Source organism: Lepus europaeus, chromosome X (assembly GCF_033115175.1).
Source record: "Lepus europaeus isolate LE1 chromosome X, mLepTim1.pri, whole genome shotgun sequence".
NCBI lineage: Eukaryota > Metazoa > Chordata > Mammalia > Lagomorpha > Leporidae > Lepus > Lepus europaeus.
The window spans coordinates 110,953,067-110,979,803 of record NC_084850.1 but is presented as its reverse complement, the minus strand read 5'-3'; the positions used below and the strand labels follow the sequence as shown (position 1 = coordinate 110,979,803).

The 26,737-nt window shown below is 39.8% G+C and overlaps 1 protein-coding gene across 3 annotated transcripts in view; it reads left to right on the top strand.

Moving 5' to 3' along the window:
* Positions 1–26,737, top strand: part of SYTL5 (synaptotagmin like 5) — a 266,662-nt gene that overhangs the window by 207,955 nt on the left and 31,970 nt on the right. For 2 of the 3 annotated variants that reach the window (XM_062184126.1, XM_062184127.1), the window contains exons 7-13: positions 2,510–2,651; positions 8,398–8,527; positions 11,264–11,370; positions 14,957–15,049; positions 19,752–19,930; positions 22,106–22,205; positions 23,843–24,004. In XM_062184126.1, the coding sequence (XP_062040110.1) occupies positions 2,510–2,651; positions 8,398–8,527; positions 11,264–11,370; positions 14,957–15,049; positions 19,752–19,930; positions 22,106–22,205; positions 23,843–24,004 (913 nt within the window). Of the gene's footprint in view, positions 1–2,509; positions 2,652–8,397; positions 8,528–11,263; positions 11,371–14,956; positions 15,050–16,307; positions 16,374–19,751; positions 19,931–22,105; positions 22,206–23,842; positions 24,005–26,737 lie in introns of all 3 variants that reach the window. The other variant, XM_062184128.1, reaches the window with a different exon arrangement.

Genomic DNA, 26,737 nt, shown 5'->3' with positions numbered 1-26,737 from the left:
ATGGAAAGTGGCTAATACCTAGAATATACTCAGTAAAAGAAGCTGTAATTCATATGATTACTGAAGGTTGTGCTGGCAGACAGTTTCTTCCAGGGCGCATTGGATTATGTTAGCTTCTCTGGTACATAGGCTTGAAAAAACGTGAGTTGGTGTTGAGAGGTCCAGTGGACATTGCCTATTTTTTTCTTATGCCACATTTATCTTCTGATAACCATATGTACACATTTACACATTCTCCTTTTTAAAAATATTTTTTAGTTTGGTTAAATACATAGGAATGTATGTATTTTAATTTTCTGGTTTAAAAATATTTTTATTAATATAAAGAGAACAGATTTCTTGTATTTCAAAAATACAATTCTAAGAACATACAGATACTTCTTTTCATCCCTGCCTCATTCTTCCTGTTTTTTCTTTTAATTTTTGTGATAACATATTTTCAATTTTCTTTATAATCACAGACTTAAAACTCTGCTAAATATACTGTTCAACAAGTAAAAAGTAGAAAGACCACTGTTCCACAGGAATATAATCAAGTGCTATAAATAATAATCAAATCATAAGATGACCCAAAAAGAGAAATATCTTATGTTTTCTCTGATTTGTGGAAGCTAATCCATAAAGCCCCCCCAAAAAAAAACCCTGATTGTAGACATTTTCCTTTCTAAAAATCCTTCGTTTATTCCATTTAATCTCTCCTTTGATTGACTTAACTGTAATCCCTAATCAATATACACCATTGCTGATGTGCTCTACTAATAAGATGTCTACTATTATAAGTGCATTTGTAACTTCTTGGGCCGGCGCCGTGGCTCAACAGGCTAATCCTCCACCTAGCGGTGCCGGCACACCGGGTTCTAGTCCCAGTAGGGGTACCGGATTCTGTCCCGGTTGCCCCTCTTCCAGGCCAGCTCTCTCCTATGGCCCGGGAGTGCAGTGGAGGATGGCCCAAGTGCTTGGGCCCTGCACCCCATGGGAGACCAGGGTAAACACCTGGCTCCTGCCTTTGGATCAGCGCGGTGCGCCGGCCGCAGTGGCCAGCCACGGTGACCATTGGAGGGTGAACCAACAGCAAAGGAAGACCTTTCTCTCTCTCTCTCTCTCTCTCTCTCTCTCTCCCACTGTCCACTCTGCCTGTCAAAAAAAAAGTGCATTTTTAACTTCTTAAAGTAGTAACTAAGTGGAATTCATACAGGGTAATATTTTGCCACTTAAGGAATAAAATAAGAATAGACAGTTACCCTAAATTGTCAATAAATATAATTGCATGTGAAGCTCCATTTAATAAGAAAGTTGTGATCACCTCAAGGGCAGAAATTTTTCCATTTATCATTATTGAATAGGATCAAATCACATTAACAAACATGGAAGTGATTCAATCCCATCTACTCAGTGTTGTTATTTTTATGCCACATTTATTAAGTGTGCACCATGAGCCAGACACTAAAACAACCCAGAGAAATGAAATGTGATTTCTATCTTTCATAAAATATGTGCTAAGTGACTTGTTTTGTTTTTAAGATTTATTTTATTTATTTGAAAGACAGAGTTACAGAGAGAGGTAGAGACAGAGAGGTCTTCCATCCACTGGTTCACTCCCCAATTGGCCGCAACACCTAGAGCAGCACCGATCCGAAGCCAGGAGCCAGGAGCTTCCCCCAGGTCTCCCATGCAGGCGCAGAGGCCCAAGGACTTGGGCCATCTTCCACTGCTATCCCAGGCCCTAGCAGAGAGCTGGATCAGAAGAGGAGCAGCTGAGACTAGAACCAGCACTCATATGGGATACCAGCGCTTCAGGCCAGCCTTTAACCCACTGTGCCACAGTGCTGGCTCCACTAACTGACTTTTTTGTTCCAACACACTATGAGGGTACTGCAGATACTGTAGTAAATACGACATGGACTCTGTTTCCAAGGAGCCCACAATTGAAAGAAGCACCAAGGCCCATGTATGTAGGTCTATTGGGGAGCCAAAAAACACAATGTGTAGCCAAAGTAATAAATAGTTTTCTTTACAAAACCAAAGTCAATAGGAACTACATAAAGCAGAGATTGACAAAATGTGGATTGGCAGGAGAGGCCTGATGGAGAAGCCTGGACTACATCTGACTTTAAAGGATGAGGAAGATTTACATATATAGACAGTAGCAAAGAGAGCATATCAGTTGGAGAGAAAGTGAGCAAAAGTCTTAGAAGTAGAAGTGAACATGGCAAGTTAAGAGACTAGTCATGGGTTTGGACTGGCTGGGAGAATGCTAGTAAGTACTGTGAAATTAAAGTAAGAAATATTGGGTGAAACTCAATTCCAAAGACTTGGGAGACAGGCAAATGGGGTTTAACCTTGTGAACCACTGAAGATCTTCAGAGAAACCGGTGATATGATAGTTGTGGAGCAGTTCCAATGTAGCTGTTGTCAACTTGGTGTGTTTCATGTGTCTTTTTTTCCCTCCTTGTGTCTTTGGTTGCTACTCTGCTTCCATGTTAAAGTCAGAATGTGCTTTCTCATTTAGGGGGAGCACCGATTCATCAGATCTCAATGACCGAGAGGCTGGTCCTGGGACCCCAAAGAGCAGCCGGAGCAGTGGTGTGACCCCAGTCACTCAGAGGTCACCAGCACCAAGCACACGCAGTGTGACTTCCATCAACAGCAGAGTAAGTGCACAAATGTAAAAGGACATGTAGCTTCTGGGATTTGACCTCACCACCATGGTGTGCTACATTTGAACTCCCCATATCTCAGACCATATTGTTTACATTTGAATTCCCCATATCTCAGATCATATTGTTTATGCTGTTTAATGGTAGAAGCTTCTTTATCTGAACTGAACCTGCTGCAGCCTTAGCTCCTGATAGGAACTGAAAGTGAATAGGAAAAAGATACAACAAGTGCAAAGGTAGCATTTGCATGATGGAAGTTTAAATGGCTATATGATTTAAACAAATATAAAGAATGTTCTAGAAGGCTCTGATTTTGGTCCTTCATGTTGCTTCTCAGAGAAGATATTCGTAAAAGTTGACTGCACTAAAATTTTTCCAAACTGATTTAAATGTGGAAAAGTGGAACCTTGAACTTTTTATAGTGTTCTGTATATCTGTTAAAATAGGGGTGAACACATAATGAAGACTTAAATGGCATGTTACATACATAGTATCGCATTATGCATAATGATGTTTCAGTCAGTGACAAGAATGGTATCAGAAGATTATATGGCCTAGTTTGTATAAATATACTCTATGATCACACAACCACAAAAGTGTCTAATGACACAGTTCTTAGAACAGGTTCCTGTCATTAGTGGCATATAGCTATAAATGCACACACATTTTATATTGATTTTCTCTTTTTTAATTTTTTTCATTTATTTTATTTGAAAGGCAGAAAAAATAGAGAAGGAGGGAGAGAGAGGGAACACTCTCATCTGCCCGTTCAACCCCAAATGCATATAATGTCCAGGGTAGGCTGAGCTGAAGCTGAGACCTGGAAACTCAATCCAACTCTCTCACATGAGTGACAGGAACCCAACCATTGAGCCATCACCATTGCCACCACCCCCTAAGGTCTGCTTTAGCAGGTTATCGAGGTTTCAACCTCAGATATTCTGATATGAAGTGAAAGTGTCTTAACTGCTAGGCTAAATATCTGCCCTTTGGTTTATCTTTAAGGAGAAGATGGATAAAATATCTGGATAGTAATATTTTCTTTTATTAAATATTTTGCTGCAGGTCATTCTTGGAATGAATTGGCTAGAATCTACTAGTTGTTTTCATTAACCAGGAAACTCAGTGTTGGTACCTATATTTAAGAACTCTTTATATATTAACCACAATTATTTCATTCAGTCAATATTTAATGGAGATGTATGATATATCATACCCTGGTCAAGTAAACACTTAAAGGAAGTAAAAGCATTAGCCATGCAGATGTCTGGGGCAGGGACAACACTGATGCTTGGCAAGAGCACGTAGGGGAAATCAGCTTTACCTATTTATGCCTGGTTTCTATCTTAAATGGTCAGTGTACTTGCTTAACCACTTTCCAAAATGTTTAATGCTTCTGGAGGAACAGCAAATGCAAAGGCTCTGAGTTGGGAGCCCACATAGCATATTCAAGGTACAAGGAGGCAAGTAGAGCTGTCATGAGTGAACAAAGGATGGGCACTAGGAAATGAGTTCAGAGATGTCACAGACTGCTTAGGGCCTTAGAGACCACTGTACATACTTTTGCATTTACTCTAATTAAGATGGGGGGAATTAGGGGGTAGAAGTAGTATGATATAGCTTTAGTTTATGCAGGATCTGGAGGCTGTATGGAAAAGCAGCTGTGGGGACAGAGCAGAAGCCAGGAGATCAAATAGGAGGCCATTGTCATACTCCCAATGAAGGACTGAACTTTGGAAAAGAGAGATAGTAGTGAAGGTGGCTAGTAGTCAGATTCTATGGATGTTCTTAAGGAAGAGCCAAAGGCATGCAGATGGAATAATAGATTTATTTAAACATCTGCAGTCTAAATTGTACTTGCTAAGATAAAACACATTTAAAAATTTAGTAAATATTTATGTTAAGCTTAACAAGCAGATTCTGTTCAATAGCCAGAAAAATGCATGTGTAGTTCATGATTGCACTCACTTCTTTGGTAAACTAACAAGGAGTGATATTTAGCAATAGGAATGGCAGGGACATTGAGCAATCAGAACAGACATGGGCATAAGGCTGGGGCAGTATCCTGGGCCCTTCTTAAATCATGCATTAACCTGGATTGTAGGGAGACCTGGGGTTGTGAATATGTGGGAGCACAGGGAAAGGAAGGAATGCTGTTTACCTACTGATACAAAAGAGCTTAGAAAATTTTAAGGTTGGAGTTTGGCCTAGATTTAAGACAATGTTTAGGATGCCCATGTCCCACATAGGAGTGCCTGAATTTGATATCTGAATCTAGTTCCTGATTGTAGGATTGTAGTTTTCTGTTAAGGCAGACAGTGGGAGGTGGTGGAGATGGGCTCAAGTAGTTGGGTTCCTGCCACCTACGTTGAAGAAGTGGATGAGCTCCTAGCTTCCAGCTTCTGCCTGACCCAGCCTCAGCCATTGTAGGCCTTTGAGGAGTGAACCAGAGGATGGAAGCATTCTTTCCGTTCCCCTCGAATAAATAAATTATTTTTAAAAATTAACATCTGGTACAGATGTCCCAGTGGTTAGCAGCTATCAGTCCAATAACCAATAAGTTAATCAAGTTTGTAATCAAAGCAAATATTATCTTCCCAAATACTATTTGAGATTATTACATGGAAAAATCACCTTTGTCATTTATTAATACCCTCACAACTAACATCTACATGCATACTTCTTTATTAAAGAACACCTAGATTTCCCCCACAGAAATTCCTTATAATTGAATTTTGAGTATAAAGTGTCTGTTTTGACCTCAGTCTTGTATTCTACTTGTTCTAAGCTGAACTTTTCTAAAGAAAAAAGAAAAAAAATTGTATTGAATAAAAATAAGGTAATATGGTATTTTATAAGGTACATTTGCTTGTTTCATGATGAAAAGAACAAGTATATGGAGTTAGATGATAACCAAGTAACAATTTCTCATTTTCTTCCATTTCTTGGCATCTCTTTGTTTCAATGTTCTTTTCTGCTTTAGCTTGTAATAAGTAAGATTTTTAAATGGAAAACTTTAAGAACATGCTAGTTTCTAACCTTCCTCTGTTATGGTTGTACCCTGTTAATTTTTGGTTTGATATCCTGAACCTCAAGGGAATGTATTGCATGTTAATGACTGTAAAATATTAATTGGCCTATTAGCGTTCAGTACTAATACTACTCCCAGTTAGCCTATGGGAAAATTTACCATTGATATAATTGTCACTCTAGAACTTGGTCTTGCTTAATTAAAGGATTCTTCATGTGAACAACTTTTTGAAGTGATGTTGAAAACTGACCTAAACTAATTTACTCACTTGACCTCTGTCACACACTTTTGATAAACCTTTTTAGTCCAAGGCAATTAGAGGAGTTAGAAGTGATATACGTCCTGCTACTGATATTCTGTGTTGGAGAATAATCAAAGACTAAAAATTGTCTATTAAAGCTGAATTGATTAGTATACTAAGCAAGTGAGAGCCACATCTCTCTGGAGTGAGTTCATCAAAGTATCCCTAATTGTCTCAATTGTGAAGCAAGGAGGGAGTTCCTTTCTGCAAGATGTTGAAAGGCACTTTTTGATTGTTTATAGAAGGAAGAACTAAAGAGTTCATTTTAGATTTGATCATTATCACAACATGATGCTATTTGCATGAACATCAAACATCAGCCCTATTTAATGCTCATGCATGTTTGGGGTGATGATATGGTCAAGCCCATAGGCATGGGCAAAGTTGAGACAGAGTTTTCCTTTATCATGTTCCAATGAAAGCAAGGATGAGACTGAATTTTCCACATGCACAAGCATTTATTAGCAAGCAGACAGCCTCCAAAATCACCTATTCTATAAGCTGGAGAAGCTCCCACTCTTTATCCCTTAATGAACATCGATAAGTGCCATGCATGCAAGTTCCATTTCAACATAGATGTAGCCAACCATATTCTAATCAACAGCCTTGTAGATAAAAAAGGTGGCAGGGTCTTCTATTAAATGTGAGTAGAGGATGAAAGAGGTGGTTAAGAAGAAATGATGTCAAGAATGGGGACAACCATAAGACCAGACAGAGCTCTAAGCCCAAGTGCTATTCTGTGGGTGTGAAGCTTGCCAGATTCTTGTACATAGTTCGTAAGATTAGGAGTACCTGTATCATCATTCTTATTTACCATATATTAGAACATGCACTAATTTTGTGAATGATAAAGTATTTAAACACCATTTTTGCTAATTAACAAGCCTTTTAGAATAGATTGGAAATAGAAGTTACTGATAGTTTGGCACACACTCACTCAGACTTACCCCTAATGGTAAAGCTAGAAATGTGCCATGGGACTCCAAATCCCATTAAGTTGGCAGGTACCAATGCCATCTTATTAGTTAAAGTGATCAGTTTAAGCTCATAATTGATCATAAAGATAGAATTAAGTGTCAAAGGGATCACATAAATAAGACCAGTGTCTGCTAATAATAATTGATAGAATTAAAAAGGAGAGAATGATCCAACATGGGAAGCAAGATACACAGCAGACTCATAGAATGGCAAATGCCCTAAGCAGCACTCTGGCCTCAGAATCAGGTCTTAAGGCATTCAGATCTGTCTAAAAAGCCCATGAGAGTTTCTCAAGCATGGAAAGCCAAGACATTGTGGCAAAAAATGACCTAAATGAAAGATCTCTGTGAGTGAGATCTTGGTGGAAAGAATGGGCCATCAAAGAAGGAGATACCTTTCTCTGAAGGGAAGAGAGAACTTCCACTTTGATTATGACCTTGTCTAAATAAGGTCAGAGTTTGTGAACTCAGGAGGCTTCCATAGCCTTGGCAGGTCATGACAAGAGCCTCGCATAATTACTGAAGTCATAAATAAGAGTGTCAATTGTTAAATCAACACCAGGAGTCACTGTGCACTTACTCCCCATGTAGGACTTCTGTCCTTAATGTGTTGTGCTATGAGAATTAATGGAAAAACTAGTCTTCAAACAGTACTCTATACTTTGTGTGTCTGTATGGGTGAAAACTGTTGAAATCTTTACTTAGTATATACTAAATTGATCTTCTGTATATAAAGCTAATTAAAAATGAATCTTAATGAAGAATGGGATGGGAGAAGGAGTAGGAGATGGGATGGTTTGTGGGTGGGAGGGTGGTTATGGGGGGAAAAAACCACTATAATCCAGAAGTTGCACTTTCTTTTTTTATTTATTTATTTTTTTGACAAGCAGAGTTAGAGAGAGAGAGAGACAGAGAGAAAGGTCTTCCTTTTCCATTGATTCACCCCCTAAATGGCCACTATGGTCAGCGCACTGCGCCAATCCGAAGCCAGGAGCCAGGTGCCTCTTCCTGGTCTCCCATGTGGGTGCAGTGCCCAAGCACTTGGGCCATCCTCCACTGTACTCCCTGGCCACAGCAGAGAGCTGGACCAGAAGAGGAGCAACCGGGACAGAATCTGGTGCCCCAACCAGAACTAGAACCTGGGGTGCCGGTGCCACAGGTGGAGGATTAGCCAAGTGAGCTGCAGTGCCGGCCAAGAAGTTGCACTTTTGAAATTTATATTTATTAAATAAAAGTTTAAAAAAGAAGTTACTGATAGTAAGTGTTGGTATATTATGGATTCCTGATGAGGACCCTTCAAATGACAGTTGACTCCTGCTACAAAGCAATAGACATAAATGAGTTTATTCTGAGGTGTATTTTATATAGGAGCATTTTAAAGTAAATTATAGTCAATAAAAGGATTTTTTTCAATTTTTACCTTGTATGAAGGAGCGTGGTTTTGACAGTTCCATGGTTTTGACTGCCACTGAAAGCACCTCTGAGGAACTCATAAAAAGTCATCATAGAAACACTTCAGGCACACCTTCCATAGCAGTGTCTGGGACCTCCATTTCCTCTGGTGAGTATTTACAGTATGCCTACTTTCTTATAAAAAATTACTAAATCATATGGAATTCATTGCTGTAAGTGGTATTAAGAGGATGTTTCATGATTAAAAAATAATTGTCCATTCTCTGATTTATGGTGGTAGACCCAATCTGTGGGAACTGCTTGATAGTGAGCCCAGGTATTCATTGGATCTCTTGACTCATGCAAAATCCACTTATTGAGTGCATACTCTTGCCAGGCTTCATCACTAACTTTCAGAACTATATGAGAATATCAATACAGGAGTATAGGAAATAAAAATGGTCCAGGATGTGCTTGAAATAATAGATAAGAATACATCAAGAAAATGATGGTCAGATATGGTGGTCAGAAATTCCATATATTCGGACAAATAAATCATTCCATGGTTTAAATAAGGAGTTATCTGAAATCAGCATTATGGGATGAATAATTACCCCTTTCACTTGTATGGTACATTCAAATATATCATTTTATCTCACTATCATAGTAATCCTATGAAGTATTAATAAAATTAATTTTATTATCTATGAATAAGAAATCTATTTAGATAAATTTACCATAATTATGATGTTTATGTTCCATGTATATGGAACTAAAATCATGATGAAATCCTCAACATTAAAAACCTAATGATCAGGGCCGGTGCTGTGGCACAGTGGGTTACCGTCATGGCCTAAAGCGCCGGTCTCCCATATGGGCGCTGGTTCGAGTCCCAGCTGCTTCACTTCCAATCCAGCTCCCTGCTATGGCCTGGGAAAGCAGTAGAAGATGGCCCAAGTCCTTGGGCCCCTGCACCCACATGGGAGACCTGGAAGAAGTTCCTGGCTCCTGACTTCTGATCAGCACAGCTCAGCCATTGTGGCCAGTTGGGGAGTGAACCATTGGATGGAAGATCTCTCTCTCTTTCTCTGCCTCTCCTCTCTCAGTGTAACTCTTTCAAATAAATCAATAAATCTTAAAAAAAAAAAAAAAAACCTGGCCGGCGCCGCGGCTCAATAGGCTAATCCTCCACCTGTGCCACCGGCACACCAGGTTCTAGTCCCATTCGGGGTGCCAGATTCTGTCCCGGTTGCCCCTCTTCCAGGCCAGATCTCTGCTGTGGCCCGGGAAGGCAGTGGAGGATGGCCCAAGTACTTGGGCCCTGCACTCCATGGGAGACCAGGAGAAGCACCTGGCTCCTGGCTTCGGATCAGCGCGGTGCGCCGGCTGCGGTGGCGGCCGCCATTGGAAGGTGAACCAATGGCAAAAGGAAGACCTTTCTCTCTGTCTCTCTCTCTCACTGTCCACTCTGCCTGTCAAAAATAAATTAAAAAAAAAATAAATAAACTAATGATGATATTGCTTAAAGCCTAAGGATGGCTTCTGTGTGCTGAGTTGGTTGGGGTGGGGGGTGGGGGTGTCTCTCCTGGCCTGCTAGTTCCACAAGAGTTTTCTGAATGTGAATGTGTATGGTCCTTGCTGAATTTCACTCAGGAGTAGGAAGGTGGTTAACTGCTTACATGAAAAATTTTAAAGTAGACTATAGTCAAACATCATAGACTCTACTTCTACTACTTCTATTCAACAGCTCCTTTTTACTGATAACATACTCTTTGTTAGGCACTATGCTAAGCACTTCTTCAGTGTTTATTTCATTTACCATTTTAAACTTCAACACTTTATTGCTGTATCCCATCTTTCTCATTTATAAGCAGTTATATCTATCTCAGCACAGATTTGGCATAGAGATATTCTGATGGATACATTGTCCTAGGTTGGTAGATTGTCCATGGTATTACTGGGAGTGAATTGGTTTTAGCTTAGTATTTTTAAAACTGAAAGGTAGATGATGCTGTTTTGATGAAAGAATGTCCCAGTACCTAAATAACAACTTTGTCTCAGCTCATCAATGGTCCCTTACTTTTTGCAGGAAAGAGTTTTCTGTATCATTTAAAACTGGCAGTTTAGAATTTGTTGGCTTGCATTTTATGTCAACTATGAAAGCATAATGAATTCTCAAAGTATTGAAATCAAGAGTTGTTAATGTTTTATTTTTTTCAAACTTAAGAAATCACTCTAAGAGTTTTTCAAAGTCTAGGAGCAAAGAATAAACATTAAACAGTTTAAAATTTAGCATTTGTAAAGCATATATGTAGCTGCAATTTTTAAAAATTTATTTACTTTTTTGTTTGAGAGGCAGAAAGAGTAAGAGAGACAAAGAGAAAGAGACTAAGCTACCATACTCTGGTTCATTCCCCCAATGCCACCAACAACCCCATACTGGAGGTCAAAACTAGAAGCTGGGAACTCATCTAGGTCTTCCATGTGGGTGGCAGGAACCCAAACAAAGTTGCATGTTAGCAGGAATCTGGAATCAGGAGTAGATCCAGGACTCAAACCCAAGAGCTTCAGTGAGGGATGTTGGCATCCCAGGCAGCATCTTAACTGATAGGCCAAATGCCTGCCCAAAAACTTGGCACTTTATTATAGAGTACTTAGTCTCCTGTAATTAAAAGAGAAATGGACACATAAATACTGGTAAGACAATCTAAGGCAATTTCCAAAATACTGTTGAAATGGGAGTGTGTTAACATAAATAACATAAAGTTGCTGACTATTGCTTCCATGGCATTACTGTGCCCTATGTCTAAAAAGAATTGGCATAAATTTGAAACATTTGCAATGAACAATGCAAACTACCAACATAAGCTGATTCACATGTTTCTTTCTCTTTTCCTCCCTGCAGACCGCAGTCGATCTGAGTTAGATTTGAGTGAGTCATGCACTGATGACTTAGAGGATTCTGCAAGTGTAAGAAGCAAATCCATTCCTGGGACTTTAGACAAAGACATGGTAAGTTGGATGCGGGAGACAGCCTAATGATCATGAGGAAAGAAGGATACAATCTTGCCTCAAGCAGTTCCACTTTCAGATGATAAAGAGTTACAAGTAAAAAAAAAAAAAAAGGCCAGCGCCGTGGCTTAACAGGCTAATCCTCCGCCTTGCGGCGCCAGCACACCAGGTTCTAGTCCCGGTTGGGGCGCCAGATTCTATCCCGGTTTCCCCTCTTCCAGGCCAGCTCTCTGCTATGGCCTGGGAAGGCAGTGGAGAATGGCCCAAGTGCTTGGGCCCTGAACCCTCATGGGAGACCAGGAGAAGTACCTGGCTCCTGGCTTCGGATCAGCGAGATGCGCTGGCCGCAGCGGCCATTGGAGGGTGAACCAACGGCAAAAAGGAAAACCTGTTTCTCTGTCTCTCTCTCTCTCACTATCCACTCTGCCTGTAAAAAAAAAAAAAAGAGTTGCAAGTGAAGTGAGGACATAGGATACCTCTTTCTGTTAGTCTTCACAGTCAACTGTGATTTAGAAAAACGAACAGGTAATCAGGTTAATGAGAGGTGATTATTTCTATGAAAATATCTGTTGAGGATTTCAGTTCCTGGCTGAAAGCATATCACTTAACCTAAACCTGGGAAGTGAGGGATCCCAGCCTTTCAGAAAACAAATAATATTAGACTTACATGATTATGTATTTCATGTGAACAATTCTTTTATAAACATTAAATTGGAATCATTGTGAAATCTATGGGGTTCAATGCAATGTTTCAATACATATATATTTTGTGTAATGATCAGATCAGAGTAATTGGTATATCTGTTACCTCAAACATTTATCATGTGTGTTAGGAACATTCAAAATCTATTCTGTTATCTATGAGTTCTCTATGAATCTAGAAAATGCTGATCTCATAGAAGTAGAGAACAAATACTAGTTACCAGAGACTGGAGAGGAGAAAGAGGTTGATCAACAGGCGCAAAGTTACAGTTAAATAGGAGGATTAAGTTCTTTTGTCCTATTGCAGAGTACGGTGACTATGGTTATAATAATAATATATTGTACATGGACATTTCTGTATCTCATTACACCCCCCCAAGAAATGGCCTTCTTAATTGAAACTAAATTAAGTAAAAATTAATATTTCAAAGAACACATTTATAGAATGAGAAGGTTAAAATGGATTATTGTTAAGGTTCCCTTCCTGCCCTAATATCATTTGTTCTGAATTTTGTAAGTGCTCTAATAAAATTTGAACTCTTTGGAAGAAAGACATAACAAAATGATATTAAGTTTTTCCAAAACAACTCAGAAAACTTAGAGTTCAAAAATTAAATATTATTTACTGTAGTATAAAAAGCTTATAAACTACTTTAAAATCCACCACAATGGGGCGGGCTGGCATTATGGCACTGCAGGTAAAGCCATTGCCTGTGATGCCAGCATCCCATATGAGTGCTGTTTCGAGGCTCAAATGCCCCACTTCCGATCCACCTCCCTACTAACATTCCCCTGCCACTCACAGGGGAGACTTTCATGAAGCTCCTGGCTCTTTTTTTTTTTTTTTTTGGACAGGTAGAGTGGACAGTGAGAGAGAGAGAGAGAAAGGTCTTCCTTTTCCGTTGGTTCACCCCCCAGTGGCCGCTGCGGCCAGCGCATCGTGCTGATCCGAAGCCAGGAGCCTGGTACTTTTCCTGGTCTCCCATGCAGGTGCAGAGCCCAAGGACCTGGGCCATCCTCCACTGCCTTCCCAGGCCACAGCAGAGAGTTAGACTGGAAGAGGAGCAACCGGGACAAACTCCGGCGCCCCAACCGGGACTAGAACCCGGGGTGCTGGCCCCACAGGTGGAGGATAAGCCTATTGAGCCGCGGTGCCAGCTGCTCCTGGCTCTTGACTTCAACCTGGCCCAGCCTTGGCCGTTTGAGAAGTGAACCAGCAGATGGAAGATAAGATCTCTCTCCCTCCCTCCCTCCCTCGCTAACTCTGCCTTTCAAATAAATAAATCTTTTAAAATGTCCATCACAAAAATGAGAAGTAGGCAGCATAAACAAATGGTTTCAAAGCTTACTTGTGCTCAGCCTTAAAGAACAGCTAATTACAATGTTGTTCAACTATCCGTGATCTTAGCAAACTATGAAAATATTCAGATTCATAGTATGGAGCCAGTGTAACCTCAATACTCAAATCTTACTTTAAAAATAGTTTAAAAGTAAAACGCTTCAAGCTGATTTGTGAATATGTATGCAAAACTGAAATATAATATCAAGTAAAGACAGCATTTTGTCAAAAATATTGCAGTAAAAAGTAAGTTTTATTCAGGGCATGAAAGGAAGAATTAATGTATATAAGATTGCTTAACATAATTTGTTCTGCTAATTAATGTGAATGTAATAGAAATGAGCACAAAGAACAGAAATGAGGTACAGAAACAATCCAACTGGTTACAGTTGGCATCTGTCTTATTTGAACATGGTTTGAAAAGTTGGCCACTTGTGATTGGCTGAGACTCAGCTATGGGTTACAGGAGTAAGTTACAATCTGTTTACAAATCAAGTTTGGTTACAGTTAACTGTGTACTTTAAGCCAAACTCAAAGTGTGTAGGGAGGCAGCTTTAGACTAAATCAGGCATCCCCCAAAGAAAAGCCCAGGTACAGATAGCTTTATCAATTAAGTCTTTCAAGTATTTGAAGAAGAAATAATACTAACGGTTCACAAAATTTTCAGAAAATTGGAGGAAAAAACTTCCTAGCCCATTTAGAAGGTCAGTAGTATTACACTGATATCAAATCTAGACAAAGTGATCGTAAGAAAACTAGATATCAATACCCATCATGAGTATAGATGCAAAAATGCTCAAAAAGTGTTAGCCAAGTCCAGTACCAAAAAAAAATTGCACACTATAACCAAGTGGGCTTTATTCTAGGGATGCAAAGTTGATTTCACATTAAAAAATAGTATAATATAATATTTCAGTGGTATAACTACAATAACCACATCCTTTCTATAGATACAAAAAGTGTCATTTTTCAAAATCCAACATAAACATAATTAGTACATACCGCTACCATTAATATGTTAATGAAAGATGTATGTTTTCTATTTACACTTACCTACATTTCTTGAAATTGTTTACTTTAAAATATATCATTTAAATAACTAGTGAGAGAAAAAAAACATTTTATCATTATGGAGAAAAAGAAATGTGGGGAAAAAAGTAGAATTGGGGATTTCAGATGTATGCATACAGACTCAATATTTAAAAATTTAAATAGCTTAAATACGTTTCTCAAGGTGAAGCATCTTTGAGTTCAGAGCAGTAGGAAATTAAGCCAGTCTGTATGATTCCAAATTGCATGTTCTTTCCATAAAGCAAGCATCTTTACATGGAAACCCTGACCTCAAGTCCCTTCCTCTACCTATTCTTCTGTTGGTATAATTCAAATTGACTGGAGGGGGAAAATCAGAAAACCTAGGAATGGCGTGATTTCTAGATATTTTTATCTGAATCTCAAGAATTCATGCAAGAAAAGCAGTTTTTATTAAATGAGACTTTCCAGAGAAGAAATAAAGCAAATTACTGGTTTCTCCCCCTCCCTTCTTAGAACTCTTTGGAAGAGACTGAAGAGGGCATTGAGGACATAGTGTCCTCTCAGTTCTCTGCGAACACCCACAGTCTGGCAAGTGGCCTCTCTACGGTAAGCACTTCTCTAGCACATGGGGAAAGTTCCTTCTTTTCTCTTGTTCATTTTCTGTGCATTTCCAAAGGAGATGTGAATGTTCTTGGAAAAATGTGTGCTAATGAGTTAGAAGTCATTGTAGGCTCCTGCCTGTCTTTGCTCACAGAATACTTTTCAGTCTAATTTTTGTGGGCTTTTTCTAAGGTTCCTGATTCCTTCCTTCTCCTTCTTCAGTCCTAATCCAGGTTTTTTTTTTTTTTTAGTGTTTATTCATTTATTTTTATTTGAGAGTCAGACAGACAGGCAGAGCTCCCATCTGTTGATTCATTCCCCAGGTGCCCACAACAGCCAGGGCTGTGCCAGGCCAAAGTTAGAAGCCAGCAACTCGATCCAGGTCTCCTACATGGGTGGCATTGATCTAACAGCATGAGCCATCACCTGCTTCCTACCAGGGTCTGCATGTTCAGGAAGCTGAAATAGGAAGCAGAGCTGACACGTGAACCTAGGCTCTCTGCTACAGGATGTGAGCATCCCAAACAGCACCTCAACAATTACGCCAAATGCCCACTCCCTCAGCCAGGCTTTCCGTTCACTTCCCTCCCTAGATCAAGTCCAGTCAGCAAAAGCCAATAAATTATTCCAGTTCTCTGCTGACAAATTTACCTAACATCGTTCTTGTAACTCCCCAACCACTGTCGACACTGCTGCCAGTCGTCTTCCTAAAGCACGTACCCATTCCAGTTTCTCGCCTACTCAAGAACCATCTGGCCGGTGCCGTGGCTCACTTAGTTAATCCTCTGCCTGCTGCACTGGCATCCCATATGGGCGCTGAGTTCTAGTCCGGGTTGCTCCTCTTCCAGTCCAGCTCTCTGCTGTGGCCCGGGAGGGCAGTGGAAGATGGCCCAAGTGCTTGGGCCCTGCACCTGCATGGGAGACCAGGAGGAAGCACCTGGTTCCTGACTTCGGATCGACACAGCGCCATCCATGGTGGCCATTTAGGGAGTGAACCAAGTGAAGGAACACCTTTCTCTCTGTTTCTCTCTCTCTCACTGTCTAACTCTGTCAAATAAAAAAAAAATCCATAGTTTCACACTGCCTCCAGAATAAAGGCTTTTCTTACTTTTAGTCTTTAGGAAGTTCCTTGAGATGAAGGATGTATAAGCCCCTGTTTCTTGTGTTTCACTGTTTCTGTATGACTATAAGTCTTTTTCTTTGCTCCTCTAATCTGTTTCTCTAATAACCCTTTTCTTTTGATCTTTGGATAACTTCCTTAAAGAATTCTCAAGCAGGATCTGAAAGAAAATGGACCTACTTAAATGTGCCTGATGCTGACTCAGACACTGTGAGTTTGCAACCTTTCTCTTTTTCCTTCTTTCTGACCATACTTCATAAATTTCACAGTTTGGGAAATATGACCAGGTTGGAAATTCTTGTGGCATTTATCTTTTTATGACTAGTTTAAAATTAACCAAATGTTCTGTTTTAAAAGATTAATGAGACTATCAGAGGCCAAGTATTTCAATCCACTAGATGTTAGAATCTTAGTGCCAGTCAAAAGACACATAGCACAAAATTATTTATAATTAACAAAACCTGTAGAGTAAACACCTCTATTTTCTATTACAGCTTTGGTTTAGTTAAGAGTCTACAGTTTGGTTAGTAGTAAAATTGCCATAATTGCCTTTAATTTCCCCAAGCCTCAGAATTCTTGGGTTCTAAAATATCTTTCTATACATGGGGGCCCCTGGTTATAGAATACTCTTTTTAAAGATGTGGTTGCAGAGAGATGTGGTGTAAACAAAAGATGATGATGAAGTATGGTGGAGAGGGCTTCAGACTAGAAACGTGAAAATCTTGCTTTTATGGCTTGACTCTGGCAACAATGTTTGTGGACCAAAGTTTTCTTGTGTCTAATGCGATGGGGCTTGAGCTTATTCTTGAAGCCCTTAATGTCAAAATATGACAATCACAGGCCAAAAATAACACCTGACTAGTCCATTTATTAATATGTTATTAATAAACACTTGCAGCCTATACAACTTAGTATCCTTTTGAAAAAAACACAGCTATATTGAAAAGTAACATTTATATTTCATTCTTAAATAGTCTCTATTGCTTACTAATATGATATGCATGCCTATTTCTCAAATCTTAGAATCTGATTGAACATAACCCTTTTTTAATTTTCCATTCCACATTGATTTTTTTTATATAATACTTGCTTTTTGCTACAGCAACTGTCAAAAACTCAGCTTCATACAGATGAGAGTTTGTGGAGAAAATGCGTGATTTAATACTGACACTTCAAACTACTAGTTACTAGTTTGCATGATGTCTAATAAATGTCTCTATTTCCCTTGAAATTTTGAAATATTATGTAATGGGCCGGTGCCGCGGCTCAATAGGCTAATGCTCCGCCTTGCAGCACCGGCACACCAGGTTCTAGTCCTGGTCGGGGCACCGGATTCTGTCCCTGTTGCCTCTCTTCCAGGCCAGCTCTCTGCTGTGGCCCGGGAGTGCAGTGGAGGATGGCCCAAGTGCTTGGGCCCTGCACCCGCATGGGAGACCAGGAGGAAGCTCCTGGCTTCAGATCAGCGTGGTGTGCCAGCCGTAGTGGCCATTTGGGGGGTGAACCAATGGAAAGGAAGACCTTTCTCTCTGTCTCTCTCTTTCACTGTCCACTCTGCCTGTCAAAAAAAAAAAAAAACAAGAAATATTATGTAATGCTCTTGTGAGTGTGCTGTGGTGCTCTTGGGTACCTCAACACGTGGTTTAGGAAATTGCAGACCTAAGAGTTTGTTATTAAAGCAGAATCTCAGAGCTCACTCCGGACTAGATAAGTGAGAATATTCATTTTTAAAAGATGCCCAGGAGGTTTGTGTGCAGTAAAAGTTTGAAAAGCACTGCTCAAAGGTATCTGCTATATACAAAAATTCTATTACATTATCTTAATATAAGAAAGATAAATTAGTTCACTCACTGCCCTCTTTAAGCTGTAATTTCCTAATAATTATGGAATTCTCAGCTTGCTCTTATCCTTGACTTAACCTTGGAAGAGATAGGAGCATCCTGTCTGAACAATTGGAGGTATATAATAACATTTTTGCAAAACATATATATGTATATTCTATCAAAATTCTTGTTATCATATAAAAATGGAAAGTAATCTTGAGATTTGATTATTGTTTATATCTCTTGTCTGTACTCCTTTGGAATAGGGGTCTTTCTACTCTCTACTTGTTGAATTCTTTATTTAGTAGAGGATTAAGCCTGTGGCTATAAACTAAATTGAAAGTATGTTACCACAAATATTAAAAAAAGAAAGGAGGAAGAAGGGGGAAAGTATCATTATGGGTTTAAAATTGTATATATGAAATACATAAATCTATAAAACAGATTAATAAAACAGAAATCTGTTCTCTTTATATATAAATATATATATATTAAAAAGCAAAAAATAAATAAATAAATAAAGGGCAAGTCTAAGGTCCCTTTATACTCACCAGAATCCTATATTCCTAGTGGTTCCCAGGAGTTACAAAATTACTGAGTCATTCATTCATTCATGAAAGTCTTCCAGGCAGTCTTTTGTGACATTCATATCACAAAGGTACAGTTTTCTTTAAAGATTTATTTTATTTATTTGAAAGAGTTACAGAGACAGGTAAAGACAAAGAGGTCTTCTATCTGCTGGTTCACTCCACAAATGGCTGTAATGGCCAGAGCTGAGCTGATCTGAAGCCAGGATCCAGGAGCTTTATCTAGATCTCCCACATAGGTGGAAGGGCCCAAGCACTTGGGCCATCCTTCACTTTTTTCCAAGGCCATAGAACAGGGAGCTGGATCAGAAGCGGAGCAGCCAAGACTCAAACCAGCACCCATGTGGGATGCCAGCGCTGTAGGCTGGGGCTTTAACCCACTGCACCACAGCACTGGCCCCCAAAGATAGAGTTTTTGTTTCTAGGGCTAAAGGATAATTTCATAACATGTAATTTAAAATATGTCTCATGCCATTAATGCCTTATCAAAAACCTCACTCATTCTGGTAGATTTCAACTGCTCTTTTAAAATTTACTGATTGATTGGTACATGACTTTATTATTCAGTGATCTATTTTGTATGTTACTATTTTCTAGAGACTCCCAAAGATGTGGCTACTAAGTTGGGGGGGAAGTGAGCATGTCAGCTGTCAGTACATGATGCTCATCTGGCATGTCCTTCTTAAAGCTGGAGCTCTGGCTCCCCAGAAACTGATGCACTGCTCCCCATGGGTGTCAGAGAAAGAAGCTTATGGCTGCTGCTAGCACAGAATATGAAATGAACACTTCTTTTTTCATCTTTAAAGTACACTGAACTTTACCAGTGAAAGAAGAGAAAGTTCAGGAATGTGGAGAGGGCATAGGATTGGAAATACTTCAGTGACCTTCTGTTCATTAGAGGGGACTAAGCAAAGGATATTCACTAACCCAAAAAGGAACATTTGCCCTGTCAGCAAGTTTCCTGCCTTCCTTAATTATGATACTAGATCTGTTGTCTTTTCTTGGTCTGGTATTTTATACAGAACCAGGAAAACAAACAAAGCAAGTGATTTTTGCTTTCTTCTCTCACCTTAGATGTACCTGCTTATCATAAAGAACAGGAATTTTAATTTAATGAAGGGGTAGATTCTGTGCAGAGATCCTTAGAACAACAGTGAACATGTTTTTCCTGTTTATTCCAGACCAGCCTTAACAGCATGATGAGTGTTTACAGTGAAACAGGAGACTATGGCAACGTGAAGGTCAGTGGGGAAATTCTTCTCCACATCAGCTACTGCTACAAAACCGGCGGGCTCTACATTTTTGTCAAGAATTGCAGAAATCTAGCCATAGGAGATGAAAAGAAACAAAGGACAGATGCGTAAGCACATAGCCTGTTCCTCAGATTATTCCAATCATTGCCATTTTTGTCCGTCTCTATGTTTCTTTTTAGAAGAGTTTTAGCATTCCTCTTGATTCAGAGCCTTGTCAGAGTTGATTGTCACTTTCTTCCTATACCACACTGTTAAATATTCTATGAAGCACATGTGTAATGGCTGTATCCTTGATTACTTGGTTTTCAAGAAGCCAATACTCAACACAATTCAGGGTCTGATTTGTTTGTAGTTTATATATGGGCAGCTCTTTGAGGTAGAAGGCTGACATGTTGGCATATCCAGTATGTACAAGAGTATCCTGTTAATTTTTATTCTGGGAAATCCTCCAGAGAAAATTACCAAGCCGATACCCAATTGATACCTAACTAAAAGGGCAATTATAAGGCTTTCAGAATCTGGGGTAAACCTGGAAGGGTAGATGTGGACCATGATGTATCAGATGGGAGCTAGATATAAAGATATGTCAGGTGTTCCCAAGAACATTGCTAGGTGTCCCTAAGAACATTACCAGGTTCAGTGATTCACTGGAAGTACTCACAGCACCCAAAATGTTGTAATAATCACCAAAGTGAAAAGGTACATGTGTCAGTGTCCTGAAGAAAGCACGCTCAAGCTTCCAGGAGTCCTTTCCCCATGAAGTCCCACAAGATGCACTTAATTCCTCCAGCGGGGAATTATGACAGTACAGGCTCAGTGTTGTCTACTAAGGAAGCTCATTAGAGATTTGTCTGGTCATATACCAAATTTCCAGTCTCCCACAAGGAAAGCACTTGTTTTTCATGTGCCATATTTTTGTATAAATAGTTTAGGCACTGTGAGTCACTTCTATCAGTTCTGGGAATGGTGGGAACCATCCTGAAATCTGAGTGCCCAGATACCACCCAAGGGTCAACTTTGCAAGCGGGTATTTTTAAGGATAGTGATCTCAGGCCTGCTGTGTTAACTCTTTTCATCATGATACGTGACCTAGGCCCAATAAACAATTTTGTTAAGTTGGTTCTAAGTATTCTAAGAGAGACAAATGAGAAAATTCTATTTTGGGGGATTTAGACAAACATGGAAAGGAGTTATCTAAAGCCCCAGAAGATGTGTTTTCGGACTGTCGTAGCATCTTGTGAATTTCAGTCTACATCTTGTATATTTCTGAGTCTACTGTGATGCCCTGGCTCCAAGAGGCTCCCAAGATAACCCAAAACAAGCTTTTGGGTAGAATTGCTATCTTAACATCAGTTTTTATTTTTGTTTCTTCATTCTTACCCTTTTCTTTCATTCACTGATTACCATTCAATTCACTCCTTGACATCAAAAGGCAGGACTAGGAATGGAGAGGCATAGAACCTCAGAAAAGTTTGTGAAACCATTGATGATAACACATTACATTTATTGAGAAGTATAGTATCTCAATTCATTCCATGTGTCAACCAATACAATCCTCACAATTCCATGAGTTAGATACTATAAGTGTGCCGGTTTTACAGATGAAGAAATTGAGGCACAAAGAAGTTAAATAAATTCTTGGCATCACCAAAACCAGGGAGACAGAGTGATTCAAAACCAGATGTCAGGGCCAGTTGTGGTACAGTGCATTAAGCCACCGCTTGCAATATCAACAGCCCATATCAAAGTGCTGGCTACTCCCTTCTGATCCAGCTTCCTACTAATGTGCCTGGAAAGGCAGTGGACAATGGCCCAAGTAGTTGACCCCCTGCCACCCAGGTGGGAGACCAGGATGGAGTTCCTGGATCCTGGCTTCAGCCTGGCCTGGACCTGGCTGTTACAGCCAACTGCAGAGTGAGCCATCATCTGCTGCTTCCCAGGATACATGAGCAAGCAGCTGAGTTGGCAGCCAAGGTGCTGTGACTTGAAACAGGCACTTCAATTATGGGATACAGGTGTCCTAAGTGGCAATTTAACCCACTGTGCCACAACACTTTCCCCAGAGCCCCCACTCTTTACCACTATAATCTACTGCTTTTCTCCTATGGAAGGCCCAGCATTACGTTTTAAAGTGCACTGTTATACAAATTACATTCTCTTTGGTCCTGTGTCTTAAACTTCTTGGCCTATTCCCTTTGCTTCTTTAGTTCACTTAAGTCCCTGAGCATTTCTTGCAAAGTAGATGTTTCCCAATAACTACATTCATTTTTTATTATCTACAGTTATGTCAAGTCATACCTTCTTCCTGACAAGTCCCGAAACAACAAGCGCAAGACCAAAATCAGAACAGGCACTAATCCAGAATTCAATGAAACACTAAAGGTAAATAAATACCCTCTCATAGTAACTCCTGTGATACTGCTCACAACCTCATTGGTTTAGAATTAACTACAGAGAAGCTCTTGTTTGCATGTCAAGATTTGCATATGTTTTAGAAAACTGGAATTTTAATAAGCTATTGTAATGCTCTTTGATTTCCTTGGATTTTTCCTAAGGGAAAAAATGTACACCATTTTTACTCTGTTTATTTCTCTGCTGCTACTGCTGCTGAAATTGCACCTTAAGTAAGGATCATTCAGCAAAATGACATCTGGGCTGCTACATCTCGTGGAAAAGTTTCACCCTTGGGAAAACTGTGCTTTTTCTGACCCCCTTAAAAGAAATTTGCCATAATTTTGATACTAACATAGCAGGTCACTTTGTACGTGTTCATTGTTCTGCTAACACAGCATGAGTATGTGCTGTTTCTTGTTAGGATTTCAGAATTTGGCTAAATTTAGCTATATGGTTAATGAATATCAGGGATGCAGGATTAGATTTGAGACATTAGAGAAAAAATGACTTAGCTAAAATATGACCCAAGATCCAATCCTAAAGAAAGCTATATTTCCAGTGGGCATCAGTGTAATAATCACACCCCCCCCCCCAATTCTGGACCCATCTGTCCTAGTAAGAAAGATCCACAGAGAATGGAATGTTGAAGTTATTACCAATCCTGTGAAGATTTGAGGACTTGTGCCCAGAGTGATGAAGTCAGAGTCTAGCAAAAGAGGAGGTTGACAAGGGAAGAAAGCCATGAGGCTGCATGAGTCAGCAGGGGCACATGTGGAAGCAGGAGCTAACATCAAGGCAGATCAAACTAAAAATGAATAAATGCAGACAGAAGGTAAGTCCAGTGGCCATAACAGGATAGCAAAGATGAGCCCAGACAGAACAGATGAACACAGTGACAGGGTATGTTCAGGAAGCAGGGAGCCAAGGTTAATCACAAACAGTAACAGCGAGGACAGGAATAGACACAAATCCAAGATCAAGAATCAGTCAGGCTGAAATGTGTCCCAGATGGTGGTGGCATAGAACAAGCAGAAGGTTGGCGGGTATGAGAACATGTGGCCCTGGGTAACATTCTGCTGGAAAAGGAAAAGCTAACCCAGCAATATCCACTTTCTGCTTCATCTCTCATATATCTTTTCACCTCTGCACTTAGGCTGGGCTTTATGAAGTTTGTTATTTGCAAGTTTCTCATTGTCAATATTTTTTGTTTTTAGGTATTCTCATTAGGAATAAAGTAAGATAAAAAAGTTGGAGAAATATTATATGTAAATGTTGAGCTGCTTACCAAGTAGATGTGGGAAAAATTAGGCAAATAGGAAGCAGGTAAAATTGGAAATAGGGGACAAATTTTGTCACTTCATGTTTTTTATACAACACCTGCAGGTGATCCTCCTTATGCAATATTATATATCTTTCAGTGCTAGTATAGCACAAAATGAATTTATAGAATGGAGCCTCAGTAGAAAGGTAAAAAAAGACACTGTTCTCTTTGGGTTCATTTTGTTCATATCACTGATGCATGTAGTCTGAAGGATGGTGGAAGTGAATTTCAAACTGTCATGCAATGAAAAAGAGCCCTCCTTGTGGGACCTTTGTATATAAGATGTTGTACATCTCATTTGCAGTATACCATCAGCCATACCCAGCTGGAAACAAGAACTCTGCAGCTCTCAGTGTGGCACTATGATCGATTTGGACGGAACAGCTTTCTTGGAGAGGTGGAGATTCCTTTTGATTCATGGAACTTTGAAAATCCAAGTGATGAGTGGTTTGTGCTTCAGCCTAAGGTAGGAAATACTTTCAGATTAGTCATACTGTTACACAGTGAGGGAAGTTATAAGCAAAATTGATGTCACAGACCTAAACAATTTGAAAGCTTTGAGATTTCAAATGATAGTCTGGAAAGAATAATATAGCACATTATAGAATATTATAATAAAGATTTTAAAATTTTGCTTTGAAAGTCCTTGTCCATATCTTGTAAGCCATAAAATCACATGTGTTATTAATGCTTACCCAAACTTTATTCATTATTCATTTGAAGATCTCCATGTAGAACAAAAAGGAACACATGATATGCTCCTATTAGAAAGAGACAGCCTATATTTTCACAAAGGCAAAAACAAACCCATACAGCATGACAAATCTCAGAAAATTATCTCTATGAGAGAACTTCAAAAACTTAATGGAAATGGTATTAGAAGATAAGTTTATTTTAATGAAAAAAAATTTTTGGAAACCCATGTGTGGTTTTCTTCTCCAAATAGGGAAGTTTTCTGATTAAGCCTTCTAATCCATTCACTCCTTCCTCCTTCCATACCCTCAGGAACTACTAAGACTCATATATTGGATTGTTTGATAGTATCCCATAGATCTCCAATAGTGTTTTTAATTTTCCTAATTTCTTCTTCTTTTTTTATTTTTTATTTTTTTGGTCTGAGATATTTCCAAAGATGTAACTCCTAACTCAGACATTCTTTCTTATGCTTCACTAAGTCTGTTGTTAAAGCTTTCCACTATATTTTCTATATGACATACTGAATTCTTCATTTCTAATATCTCAGTTTGATTTTTCTTCAAAATCTCGATATCATGGGAAAATTTTTCCTCCATGTCATGTGTGGATTTCTTTAACTCATGAATTTGCTTCTCATTGCTTCTGAGTAATCCTATGATTAATCTTTTTAATTCCTTTTCAGGCATTTCATCAATCTCCTCATCTTCACATTCTAATATTGAAGTGTTGCTGTGTTCCTTTGTGGGACTCATGTTATCTTCCTTATTCTTGTTTCATAAATTTCTGTGCTTATTTTTAGGCATTTGTGGAAATACTTGTTGTTTTTCTCCTCTGTTTTCTTTTATATTTGAACTATGCCTCTGTAGTTTAGTGAAGTGTCTGCTCTTTCAGTGAATACCCAGAGACGTGTGCTGGGTGTGCCTAGGGAGCTCTGTTCAGTGCTCCAGGGTGGGATGAGTATCCAAGTTGACACTCAAGTTAGGCATTGTAGATCTCCTCTATTGTCAGCAGGTGGGAGGGTATAATCACCTCTGTTGGCTTAATCACATTCTCACCTCCTCCCTTCCAAGGAGATCAATGCCCAGGCTTAGCCCACAGTGGGTGTGACACTCACCCACACTGCTTTATGAAGTACACAAAGGTTCTGTGCTGTCCTCATTGTGAGCACGGATCCCACTGCAATGACGCACCCCAGGGAATCAGGGAGCTCTAAGCCTCTGGTGTCGCACACAGCGATTGCCCAGAGACCCAGATACACCCTTCACCCTGTCATGCAGTCACAAAGTTCCCACAGCCTCAGCACACAAGGCTCCCACAGTCACAAGGTGCAGAGGATCCACTCCACTCCACTAGCCTGTCTGGTCCACAGGGAGAGCTGAGACGTTCCCAGAGCCAGTGGCCTGTGGGTGCTCTGCCTTGATGGTTTGAGGCCCAAAGCCTGAGATACATTGAGAGGCTGGGGACACCTCAGATGTAGGTGGGTTCCCACCCCCGTCAGTCCTCCCAGCCAGATTCAAAGTCAGTGGGGAACCAGATTTTTCACTCTGGTAAAGTCCCCAGATCACAGGCACACACAAGAACCACCACAGCCACTACTGGTATCAAAATGGCGCCATCACCCCACTGGTTGCCAGGCACCTCGTTGGGGGATGGGGAGAAAAAAAAATGTGCCTTCTTTTTTTCACGAGGTTAGGTGGGTACCCTGGACCCCTTTAGGGCTCCAGGCCAGACTGAAAGACAATGTGCTCCACCAGGCTTTCCCTCTGGCAATACACCAGTGATACGGCTGCTTCGCTCTGCTCTCACCTCACTCTCCAAAGCTGGCACTTCTTCTGGCTCTCAGCTTCAGGGATCATGTGTGGGTCCACGCTTGTTGCTGTGCATTTGCACCGTCTGTACTGACCCACAGCGTGCCTCTCCTTTCTATAGAGTTTCCACTGCAGAGTTCTCTCCAGCTCTCCCCTGGGAATGCACTTCCTCTGCTTTTTTGCTACTACTTTCCCCTCACCTAAAGCGGTATTCCTTCCTCTATTCAACCATCTTGGAATTCCTCCTAGTTTTCTTCATAACACATATTTTCCTTTAACTTTTGGAAGACCTTTCATATTTCTCGTAATTTAGACCAATAAGCAGAACTGGTCTTGTCTTGGCTTACATGAGGGAGTAACTAGTAACTAAATTCTCTATTTTCCTGCATTCCTTCTTTGGAGATTCATAGCCCAGATCTTAAGTTATATTCAGAAAAACAATCTCAGACCTGCATCTAAAAATAAAATACCAATATAATATAGCATGTTCTAATCTACAACAAAAGTACCTGAACTACTGGAATCTCTCTATAGAACTTTTTTAAGTCAAAAGGGAGGTGGAAGGGGTCACATCTATGTAGCCAAAGATTGTTCTTTATATACAGATAGACTAAAAAAATAGGATAAAGATGGTGGACTCACATCAGACTTAGTTGCTACAGTGGTAGCTTCATGACTGCCTACAATACCCATGT